The following is a 12,109-nucleotide window of genomic DNA, read 5'->3' on the forward strand; positions in this document are numbered from 1 at the left end:
TCTTTCTTTCTTTTTCATTGACTTGGTGTTCAATTAGGATTCTTTCTTTCTTTTCATTGATTAGATGAGTAGATGTTCAATTAGGATTCTTTCTTTCTTTTCATTGAGTAGGTGTTCAATTAGAATATTAACAGTTCATTAACTAGGTGTTCATATGGATTCTTTCTTTCTTTTTCATTGAGTAGGTGTTCATATGGATTCTTTCTTTCTGTTCATTAACTAGGTGTTCATCTTGATTCTTTTCTTTCTTTTTCATTGACTTGATTAGTAGGTGTTCATCTTGATTCTTTTCTTTCTTTTTTCATTGACTTGATTTTTAGCTGTTCATTAACTAGGTGTTCATCTTGATTCTTTCTTTCTGTACATTAACTAGGTGTTCATCTTGATTCTTTTCTTTCTGTACATTAACTAGGTGTTCATATGGATTCTTTCTTTCTGTTCATTAACTAGGTGTTCATCTTGATTTTTAGCTGTTCATTAACTAGGTGTTCATCTTGATTCTTTTCTTTCTTTTTCATTGACTTGATTAGTAGGTGTTCATCTTGATTCTTTTCTTTCTTTTTCATTGACTTGATTAGTAGGTGTTCATCTTGATTCTTTTCTTTTCATTGACTTGATTAGTAGGTGTTCATCTTGATTCTTTTCTTTCTGTTCATTGAGTAGGTGTTCAATTGGAATATATTAACAGTTTATTGATTAGGTGTTCAATTAGGATTCTTTCTTTCTTTTCATTGACTTGGTGTTCATATGGATTCTTTCTTTCTGTACATTAACTAGGTGTTCATATGGATTCTTTCTTTCTGTTCATTAACTAGGTGTTCATCTTGATTCTTTTCTTTCTTTTTCATTGACTTGATTTTTAGCTGTTCATTGAGTAGGTGTTCATATGGATTCTTTCTTTCTGTACATTAACTAGGTGTTCAATTGGAATATATTAACAGTTTATTGATTAGGTGTTCAATTAGAATATATTAACAGTTTATTGAGTAGATGTTCAATTGTGATTCTTTCTTTCTTTTCATTGATTAGATGAGTAGATGTTCAATTAGGATTCTTTCTTTCTGTACATTGATTAGAATATTTCTTTTTCATTGAGTAGGTGTTCATATGGATTCTTTCTGTACATTAACTAGGTGTTTAATTAGAATATATTAACAGTTCATTAACTAGGTGTTCAATTGGAATATTAACAGTTTATTGATTAGATTATTTCTTTTTCATTGGGTAGGTGTTCATATGGATTCTTTCTTTCTGTTCATTAACTAGGTGTTCATCTTGATTCTTTTCTTTCTTTTTCATTGACTTGATGGGTAGGTGTTCAATTAGAATATTAACAGTTCATTGAGTAGGTGTTCAATTAGGATTCTTTCTTTCTTTTCATTGATTAGAATATTAACAGTTCATTGAGTAGGTGTTCAATTAGAATATTAACAGTTCATTGAGTAGGTGTTCAATTAGAATATTAACAGTTCATTGAGTAGGTGTTCAATTAGAATATTAACAGTTCATTGAGTGGATGTTCAATTGTGATTCTTTCTTTCTTTTCATTGACTTGATTTTTAGCTGTTCATTGACTAGGTGTTCAATTAGAATATTTCTTTTTGAAAAGGGTTTTACTGAACGATGGACGAAAGAACTTTTTAAAATTGTTGATGTAATAGATACAGTTCCTTGGACTTATAAAATATATGATTTGGAAGGGGAAGAGATTTTAGGTTCATTTTATTCACAGGAATTACAAAAGACAAAACTAAGCAGATAATACACCTTTGTGGACACTAGAGGGACAAGTCCGAGGTGTATAACAGTATATAATGTGTGTCAAGGGGGACGTTCTTAGATCTGTGAACCCCAAACACAGAATCCTCAACTGAATAGTCAAGGTTTAACTTTTGTTTGTGTGTGTGTGCAATGGGAGCAATAGGTTGGCGCTTCACTCCCTCCTACTATACACCGTTGTGGACACTCGAGGGCCAAGTCCGAGGTGTATAACAGTATATAATGTGTGTCAAGGGGGACGTTCTTAGATCTGTGAACCCCAAACACAGAATCCTCAACTGAATAGTCAAGGCTTAACTTTTGTTTGTTGATGTGTATGTGTGTGTGTCCCAACCCTCACATTCAAAATCTCAACCCCAACCCTCACATTCAAAATCTCAACCCCAACACAATGTCTTTTTCAAAATGAGATTTCCACCTATATATATATATATATATATTTTTTTTTACGTTTTTTTTTTCTTCTTCCAATTGTCTTTTAAGGCTTTCAGGTTTGATGACGTAGAAAGGGGGAGTAAGCCTGCACTTTCTTCCCAGAACTTTCTTGATCTTGCTCCCATCAAGCACCATCCGACAAAGAACTACATCGATAGGTTTAGATCCCAAAGAGTGATAGCAACTCCAAAAGTCTCCAAAATATAAATAAATAAAATAATAATAATAATAAATAAATAAATAAATAAATAAAAGCCCCCAAAAAAGTTTCAAGTGTCCAACATAAACCCAACTTTCCAAGTCTTCAAGGTATAACCACATTCCCGTTGAGTTTCCAAGATATGTATCACATTGTGAGTTATCAATCCAGAACCCACATTTCAAGTATTCAAAGTAAAACCAACTTACAAAGTCTCTTAAGGATAACTCATTTACTGATTTTTTCAAAATTTGTGAGTCTCCAAGGTAGGACCCATATTTAGAACCATCTTGGCAGAACCCTTTTCCTGAGTCTCCAAGGTAGTTATTTAAACCATCAAGGCAGAACTCATTTACTGATTTTTTCAAAATTTGTGAGTCTCCAAGGTAGGCCCCATATTTAGAACCATCTTGGCAGAACCCTTTTCCTGAGTCTCCAAGGTAGTTATTTAAACCATCAAGGCAGAACTCATTTACTGATTTTTTCAAAATTTGTGAGTCTCCAAGGTAGGCCCCATATTTAGAACCATCTTGGCAGAACCCTTTTCCTGAGTCTCCAAGGTAGTTATTTAAACCATCAAGGCAGAACTCATTTCTTGATTTTTTCAAAATTTGTGAGTCTCCAAGGTAAAACTTGTATTCTGGCTCATCAAGGTATAACTTGTTCAGTGGGTATTGTCTTGATAACTCACAATGAGTACTATTGCTGTAAAACTCTTTTTCAGGATTTTGCTGGTCTCCAAGGTATAACTCTTTGGTTGGGTCATCAAGGACAAACTCGTTCTGTGGGTCTTGATCGCTCATAAGGTCTTCAACCAAGCCAACAATTTCGCCCCAAGTTGTAGCAAAAGCAGTATTTTCATATCGTATTTCAGACACAATTTCCTGTGAGAGAAAATAATAATGTATTAATTAAGTTATTTAATTATTAAATGAGTATGCTTCAATCAAAGTTTGAAAATAGGAAAATAAAAAATCTTACCTCAATAGATAAGAGGTTTGAATCCAGTTCATCAACTTGAAGGTTTAGTTCCATAGAAGACAGAGAGTTCCAAGGAACACCAAAGTCATCCCACTCAAGGTCTTCAACCAAGCCAACAATTTCCCCCCAAGTTGTAGCAAAAGCAGTATTTTCATTTCGTATTTCAGACACAATTTCCTGTGAGAGAAAATAATAATGTATTAATTAAGTTATTTAATTATTAAATGAGTATGCTTCAATCAAAGTTTGAAAATAGGAAAATAAAAAATCTTACCTCAATAGATAAGAGGTTTGAATCCAGTTCATCAACTTGAAGGTTTAGTTCCATAGAAGACAGACAGTTCGAGACAAGCACACAGAACACCATTGCCAGCAAAAACAAATGTTTAAAATGGAGCCTGGGTTTGAAGCTTTTATAGAGAAAGACTGGTGGGTGTGGTTTCCTTTGGAAATTCCCTGGGCAAGCCTTGGCAAGCCTTCATTGGGAAATTTTTCAAAACCATAACATCCTGTAATTTTCTAGTGATTTCTTTGTGAGTCAGAGATGAACTGAAAATGATGTAAGAGTGGGCGGGGCTTAGCAAAAGTAGGCGGAGCTTAGGAAAAGTGGGCGTGGCTTAGAAAAAATACCTTATGGAAAGTGGGCGGAGCTTAGCAAAAGTGGGCGGGGCTTAGGAAAAGTGGGCGTGGCTTAGAAAAAATACCTTACGAAAAGTGGGCGGAGCATAGCAAAAGTGGGCGGGGCTTAGGAAAAGTGGGCGTGGCTTAGAAAAAATACCTTATGAAAAGTGGGCGGAGCTTAGCAAAAGTGGGCGGGGCTTAGCAAAAGTGGGCGGGGCTTAAAGAAAAGTGGGCGGGGATTATTGAATACCTTGTGGAAAGTGGGCGGGGCTTAACAAAAGTGGGCGGGGCTTAAAGAAAAGTGGGCGGGGCTTAACAAAAAATAACCTGTGGCTCAGGAGGTGGTCAGATGAGAGCATTAAGAGAAGTTTATCATTTCGTAATGGCACAAATGGGGTATCTTAAAAAATATAAAGATTCAAATGTTTTGTTTGTCAATATTTTAGATGGGGATTATTGTGCAAAGAAAAATAAAACTATTGAAGGAATTTGAGAATGAACAAATCTTTATAGGTTCAATGAGTGAGCTGTTCAACCCCCAGGTGTTCAATTCAATGAGGTTCAACCTCCAGGTTAAAAGGGGAGACAAATAAATATACCTTGGGATAAAAAGGGGGGTTTATTTTTAGGGAAAAAAAAATATAAATCGCTGAAAATCCCCCATTCATTTCCATGGGGAAAAGTGAGCCAGAATCAGTATTCTTACCCTACTGGCGTGGTTAAAAGCGCAGTTTGTTGTGGTTAAAAGCGCAGTTTCTTGTGGTTGAAAGAGCAGTTTGTTGTGGTTAAAAGCGCAGTTTGTCATGGTTTAAAGCGTGGTTTGAAGTGGTTAAAAGCACCGATTGTTGTGGTGAAAAGCGCAGATTGTCGTGGTTAAAAGGGTGGTTTGTTGTGGTTAAAAGCGCTAGTTGTCATGGTTATAAGCACAGTTTGTTGTGGTTAAAAGCGCAGGTTGTCATGATTCAAAGCGTGGCTTGTCGTGGTTAGTCATGTTTAATTGCACGGTTTGCTGTGGTTAATTGTTTTGTCATAGTGAAAAGCGTGGAGCATCGTGGTTAAACACGCAGTTGAAGGTGTGGTAATAAGTGTCGTTTGTCATTGTTAAAAGCGGGGATTGTCGTGGTTAAACACGCATTTTTTCTTGTTCAAATGCACGGTTTGCTGTGGTTAAAAGCATTAGTCCAGGAGCCCATGGAGATTTGTTTGGCATTGCGAGTATAAAAGGTTTGAGGCTTGGAATATGATGGGATACAACATGGGACCCTCAAACGGGAATTGTTAAATTTCATCTCCCGTACCATTCCTGGGGGCGACCACTTAAAGTACCCCCAAATTCAAGTTTATTCGAACGGGCACTCCTGGAGCGCATACCTTCACCGCCACTACTTTTTTTGTTCTTGGTATGAGTGTGGGGAACTGGTTTCATGTGAATGGTTTTATGACACAAACCACATATCTATAATGTCATGACCTCCCCCCCCCCCCGACTTTCCGGGGCTACGGACTAAACAATAATCAACTCACGTCATTTTGGCGAGTCTTCACTAGCAAGCTCGGTGAATACAACGTTTCAACAAGAGAAGGTAATCTCGTTTGATGCTGGTTTCATGCAAATCGAATAAGAATTGACTGAGTTATGCCGAAAACCGCATATTTTTCAAGGGCGTGACCCCCCCTCCCCCGACATTTTACCCCAACCGGTGACATGTGTTATGACGTCATTGTGTCACAAGATTGGGCATTAAATTCTGAACATTTTGGTGCTGGGTTCATGTAAAGCGGACAAGAATTGACTGCGTTATGACAAAAACCGCATATTTTTCAAGGTCGTGACCCCCCTGACCTTTGACCCCTAACTGGTAACAAGAGTATGGGCGTCATTGTGTCATATTGCATATCACAAGATGAGGCGTTGAATTCTGAACATTTTGGCATTAGTTGCATGCAAATTGAATAAAAATTGACCGTGTTATCGTAAAAAGACGATTTTGACCTTTTCGTGACCTTGACCTTTGACCCGAACGATCCCAAAATCTAATCGAATGCTTCCTGGCTAATAACCAATCATCCCACCAAATTTCATGCAATTCGGTTTAATACTTTTTGAGTTATACGAATCACAAGATTACAAACAAATAAATAAATAAATAAATAAATACACGCCGACCAAAACATAACCTTTCACAGAATGCGAAGGTAATTAGCATGATTGAGTATATGAATGAAACCAGTGCCAAAATCTTCTCCTAGAAGGTAGAAATAAAGATCCGCCTTTCTTAAGTGTCAACTCCTGTACTTAGCCTACTTAAGAACGCCCCGAATAAGCATGATTGAGTACAAAAATGAGACTTGCACCAAAATATCCAGTAGGGTACCCTGACTAAGTTTCAGCCATTCTCAAGTGTCAAATCCTGCACCAAGTCCAGTTAACAACGGGTCAACGGTCAGGGTCAGTGCTGCGGGGGGGGGGGGGGGGGTTAATCAGCATAATTAGGGACCTGAACAAAACCAGCACTAAATTGTTCATCTTTGAGGTGAAAATTAAGATCTACCATTCTTAAGTGTCAACTCCTGTACCTCGTCCACTTAAGAACGGGTCAAATGTGATCATCTCATCCTTTATCATGTTTATAAAAACATTTTTAATCCGCAATATCTGTCTCTGGGCCTGATATAATTTAATCCATTTACCGGTACTTTAATTTTCGCCATGTCCTAATTAAACCTGGTAACACAAGAAATTTCATTTTGCTGATTGCAAAAACAAAATGTTTCCTTTAAAAAAACCTTTCCCAAACATTGTTCTATCCCAAATAATATTGCCTTTTCAGATAAGTGACAATGGATATGCAAGACCCTGATTGGTCTCCTAACATTGCCAGGACTGAGACCCCAAGCCCAGTTCCGACACCTCAGAGACACTGTATCCTTCATTCGCATCAGAGTTCGGGAAAGAGGCCATGCCTTGAAGTGTTACCATTCGGTGAACAACAATGGGCCACAGAACAAAAAGCTGCATCAAACAGGCGTAAAAAACGAAATTTCGAGAATTCAGTCTACCGCGATGTCGTTCTTGATCTACCTGAAAGCCCAGGGGAAAAGGATGGATATCATGTTCGCTGTTATAAAAACTTCACTGCAGTTTCAGCCAGCCAGTCACCTGTCGACATTGGTGACACTGCGAGTACCTCTACGACAACACATTTACGTTCTGCAACCGCAACCTCAGATGAAAAGCCATCCACTTCCGGTATATTTCCACCGCAATGTTTGTTTTGTGGCAACACAAAAAAGCGCAAAAAGGGTGGGCTTGAAGTTGCTTGCGCTTGCGAAACTCTCGAGGCGAGCCAAAGCATTCAGGAGGCGGCTTTGGTATTAAATTATGCTAAAATCAGTGGCATTGACCTCGTCGCCAAGGAAGTGAAATATCATCACTCTTGCAAGAGTTCGTTTCTGATGTCGGCAAACAGAGTACGCGATCGTGACAGGAAGAGTGCCGAAAGTCCATCGACCAGTACCACCAACCCGTCAGCTGTTGATGATATTCAAGCATATGTTGAGCAATTTGTCCTCAGAAACAAAAGGCCCGAACTCCTTACATCCGTGTATGCGAGGTATTTGGACTTGTGCAATACATCATCAGAAACTCCTCTAAGTAACGCTCAAAGCCTAATTCGGAATTTGAAGGGAAAATTTGGTGACAAACTTAACTTTCAAAAAACACTCGGAAAGAAATTAGGATTGATAATGTATGGTTCTGAATTGTCTGATGACGCAGTACGTGTCGCATATGACTATGCCTCCGATGATGAACAAATTGTGACTAAGGCCGCTCTGATACTCAGGAAACTACTACTTGATGTTCAAAAAAAGGATTTGCCCGAAAATCCTACTTTAGATGACCTGAAGGGAGGTGATGTATCCCCCCCCACCTCTGTTATGTACTCTCTTCACCACCTTGTACTGTGGACAAAATCCCACAAAATGTACCGATCATGTCATGTGCCACGTTAAATCATCCTATGATGATGCCCTCTTCATTACTCGGAGAGGTAAAGTCAAACCAGCAAAGCAAGTGGCACTGGGTGTCGCTGTGAAATCTGTCGCAGGTAGTAAAAAGGTTGTGCAGGTGTTGAATCGATTTGGGCACTGCATAAATTACAACAGCTTAGAGGAATTGGAAACAGAAACAGCAGAGCAACTTCAAGAAAGGCGACTGTCCTGTCCTGATGGAACCATCAAAGACAAGCCAACGGGTGTTGCATTTGATAACTTCGATGAGTTGACAAATACATTATCTGGTGCAGACACACTACATGATACAATGGGAATAATGTATCAGAATGTACAAGATGAATCAGAAGAAACAAGGTCAGTTGAACCAAGCGAGTCCGTCTCATTGCCGCCAATAGTCCCAAGCACCAGGAAGGGTCAAAAACGATCACTGGAGCAACAAGAGGCATCACTGGAACCCTATCGTAAAAAACCAAAAATAACAGTTTTCAGTTACAAGCACGTGGATGTCTTCAACCTCCCTGATGTCAGTGGTGCTGCAAGAAACTTGGACCTGATGTGGATGATGTCATGCTCTAGATGTAGGCAAGGTTCCAAGGTGGGTCGGGTATAATGTCAAAAACTACGAAGACAAGCTGCCAAAACAAGAGGTCAGATACATTCCCAACCTGAGACAGCCAATCACTCGTCTTCATGTCATACAAGAGACGCTCATCACAGCCCAAAGATGTGCCAAAGAGTGTGAGCCGAAATTTGGAATTATCACGTATGACCTGAATGCGGCAAAACCTGCCATGCAGATTCAAGCCACAGAAAAGCCCCAATTTGATGACGTCTTCATAATGCCAGGTGTGTTTCACATTGAGATGGCATTTTTTATAGCGGTCGGGAAAATCATCTCTGATTCAGGAGGACCCGACATGCTAACTGATACTGATGTCCTTGCCCCAGGGTCACTGAACGGCTTCCCATCAGGAAAACATTTTAATCGCTGCAAAAGGTTGCATCCAATACTAGCCCTTGCCTTTGAGATCCTCCACTTTTTGGCATTCATGAAGACCTACGAGGAAAAGGATCGACTCGAGGAATTCATCAACAGTGTACACAGTGGTGAAGTTGCATTCGAGTCAATCGGTGCCTCAGATGTCTTCGTTACTGGAAAAAACTGCCTATACCAAGTACACAGACGAAACAAGATCTGGAACACATGGCTACACCGCTTGATTTTGGATGATGTACATGGATTACATTCGTCTTTTCCACAACCTGGAGAGAGCGAGCAGAACAAATGACATAGATCCATACATCTTCACACTGACTGCAGTCATAGACCTCTTCTTCGCTACAAACCATGTCAACGATTGCAGATGGTTGACAAAATTCCAGCTTGACCTGATGAATATCGACGAATCGCACCCCGGACTCCGAGAAATTCTTGAGAAAGGTGGGTTCACTGTCCGAAGACCTGACCATGCTTTCAGCCGTGTTCCTGTCGATTTAACTCTGGAGCAAACGGTCAAGGCTGACGCAGCGTCTCGCCTCACAGGGATATCGTCTGCCACAAATAGTTATACTGCTCTTTGAGATGGATGGCAACAAAATCTGCCAGGGCTTCTTTCATAAGCCTTGTGCAAGAGATGGCAGGTTTGATTGTGATTGATGATGTTGCTGCAGAACTCCAAGCTGCACGAATAGATCGTGATATGCGCGACTTGAAGAAGGTCATGAAACAAATAGAAGACTCTCAATCCCTTTGAGATGGAAGTCGAAACAGAAGCATCACAGAAGAAACTGTTCAACATTAACACTGGGAAGGCGACCAGTGATGAGATTCGTGAAAGTCTGCTCATAATTCCAAAAGAGGGACAAGCACGCCACCAAGATTTCCAGGATTCCTGCATTGCTGATCCCAACAGGTTTGAAGAGAAGATAACAAAGGCAAAACTGAAGACCTTTTCAGATGGATGTGCAAAGAACCAAAGAACAGAAAACAACAAAATATCGGAGCTGAAGGGTACTAGAGATCTGATGGGCCACCTTGTGGTACGAGCCACCAAGAGGAATCTGGACTTGCCGTTCATTTTTGAATATCCACTCACACCAGTCCCTTTGTCAATGTGCAGTACAGATGGAACTATGGCAAAAACAGAAAAAAGTGTTCTCTTCAAATTACTGGAGTCAAAGCTGAATGATGCCGAATGCAGTCCTGCATTCAAACGCGCTTGGATTATCGTTGGCCCATTTCTTCTCCATTCCCTACCACCAAATGAGCCAGCCACCTATGGGGGTCTCGCAAGAAGCATACTGATTCAAACAGTGGCGCTGTCGAGTGTGAAAGTTCATCAAGTCTTCGATGATTACCCACAGCCATCTTTGAAAGACATGGAACGGGGAAGGAGAGGAGCAGATGACCGCGAGTTTTTGATAACTCGCCCAGAACAAAAACGACCGAAAGATCTAAGCAATGCCCTGAAATTTAAGAGACAGCTCCCCAAGTTCCTAGTGAGAGAATGGCAAGACCAGGCATACAAACAGATCATCGGAAGCAGTCAGCTCAATCTTGACATTCCCGGAGAATGCTATCACTACGAAGTCGTCGATGGAGTTCTCAGACGTGATTCCGTTGAATACCTTAGAAACAACCACGAAGAGGCAGATACGAAGATATGTCTCCATGCAAAATCTGTGGACAGTACTGAGAAACAAGGGGACATAGTCATTCGTGCGTCAGATAGAGACATAGCAATCGTAATGTTGTATCACTGTTGCAAGTTTCAGTCACCCTCGTGGATGGATGTTGGAACTGGAGCCAAGAATAACCGTAGATATATCAGAATTTCCACCATCTATGAGTTACTTGGACCTCAGATATGTGCAGCATTGCCAGGATTCCACGCGTTCACAGGCAGTGACTACACTGCGGCATTTGTTCGCAAAGGCAAAGTCAAACCATTTGCTAAGCTGGAAAAGAATAAAGAGGCACAGAAAGCATTCCAAAGCCTGCCGACTGAAACAGAACTGAGTCAAAAAACTCGAAAGACCCTGCAAACTTTCACCACAATCATGTATGGTGCAAAGGACACCAGCAAGGTGACACTCAATGGTTATCGGTACAAGGTGTTTGAAAAGGGTTATGGACCAAAGTCGACAGCAAAGAACCCCTTGGAGAAACTTGAGGGCAGAAACACAAGTGCCATTCCACCATGTGAGGCAGAGCTCATTATGCATATGAAACGTGCATCATTTGTTGCTCACATGTGGCTGAATGCTGATGTCGCCGAAATCCAACAGCACCCTACGGAATCAAATGGTTGGGACTTTGACAATGGATATTATCAGCCAATTTGGCATGAAGGGCCAGAGATGCCAGACACCCTGGTTCCAGAGGAAGATGAGCTCAATGGTGATGAAAGTATCGAAGAGGAGAACATGACCGTCTCATCGGATGATGAGTCAGACCGGACAAAAGATGATTAAGGAACACAATGCACAACAACCAGTTGACTGATGCACAACAACCACAACAACCTGTGACTTCTTTAATGTCATCAATACAATCAATCTACAGTTATAAATAACTCCATTAGTCATTTCATATAGTTCAGTGATCATTACAACTCAGTACCAATTATCAGCAGTCACTATCGCATTTTCGTCCATGTTGTAATTTTGTTTCAAATTTTATTAAACTCTTTTTTTCGCATATATAATGTATATTGTTCATTGGTTTTATCCCCGTTCTTAAGTGGACAAGGTACAGGAGTTGACACTTAAGAATGGCCAATCCATGGACAGGGTGGTCTGATAGACATTTTGACCTGAATTCCATCTTTGTACTCAACCATGCTAATTAAAGTGGTAATTAGTGCTAATTAGGGGCGTTCTTAAGTAGACCAAGTACAGGAGTTGACACTTAAGAATGGCGGATCTTGATTTTCTCCCCAAAGATGAACAATTTAGCGCTGGTTTCATTCATGTACCTAATTATGCTAATTAACCCCCCCCCACAGCACTGACCCTGACCTTTGACCCGTTCTTAACTGGACTTGGTACAGGATTTGACACTTAAGAATGGCCAAA

General features: G+C 40.1%; 2 protein-coding genes and 1 long non-coding RNA gene across 8 annotated transcripts in view; 2 read left to right on the forward strand and 1 right to left on the reverse strand.

Annotated features, from left to right (window-relative positions):
• The window catches only part of LOC147016459 (uncharacterized), a 428,934-nt gene that overhangs the window by 156,966 nt on the left and 259,859 nt on the right, over nucleotides 1-12,109 (forward strand). The gene's annotated exons all lie outside the window — the stretch shown is intronic.
• Nucleotides 1,706-6,213, reverse strand: LOC147016464 (uncharacterized). Its single transcript, XR_015049058.1, has 2 exons — nucleotides 3,395-6,213; nucleotides 1,706-3,297 (listed from the first exon to the last, which is right to left on the reverse strand). It is a non-coding gene; the product is annotated as an uncharacterized LOC147016464 (long non-coding RNA).
• Nucleotides 6,581-12,066, forward strand: LOC147016465 (uncharacterized). Its single transcript, XM_085847696.1, is given in 4 exon segments — nucleotides 6,581-7,939; nucleotides 7,941-8,596; nucleotides 8,598-9,207; nucleotides 9,788-12,066. Coding segments are annotated over 4 exon segments (4,068 nt in total). The 5' UTR covers nucleotides 6,581-6,856; the 3' UTR covers nucleotides 11,507-12,066.

The sequence above is a fragment of the Eptatretus burgeri genome, chromosome 11, assembly GCF_056783735.1.
Source record: "Eptatretus burgeri isolate ZD-2024b chromosome 11, Ebu_testis_v1, whole genome shotgun sequence".
Classification (NCBI taxonomy): Eukaryota; Metazoa; Chordata; class Myxini; order Myxiniformes; family Myxinidae; genus Eptatretus; species Eptatretus burgeri.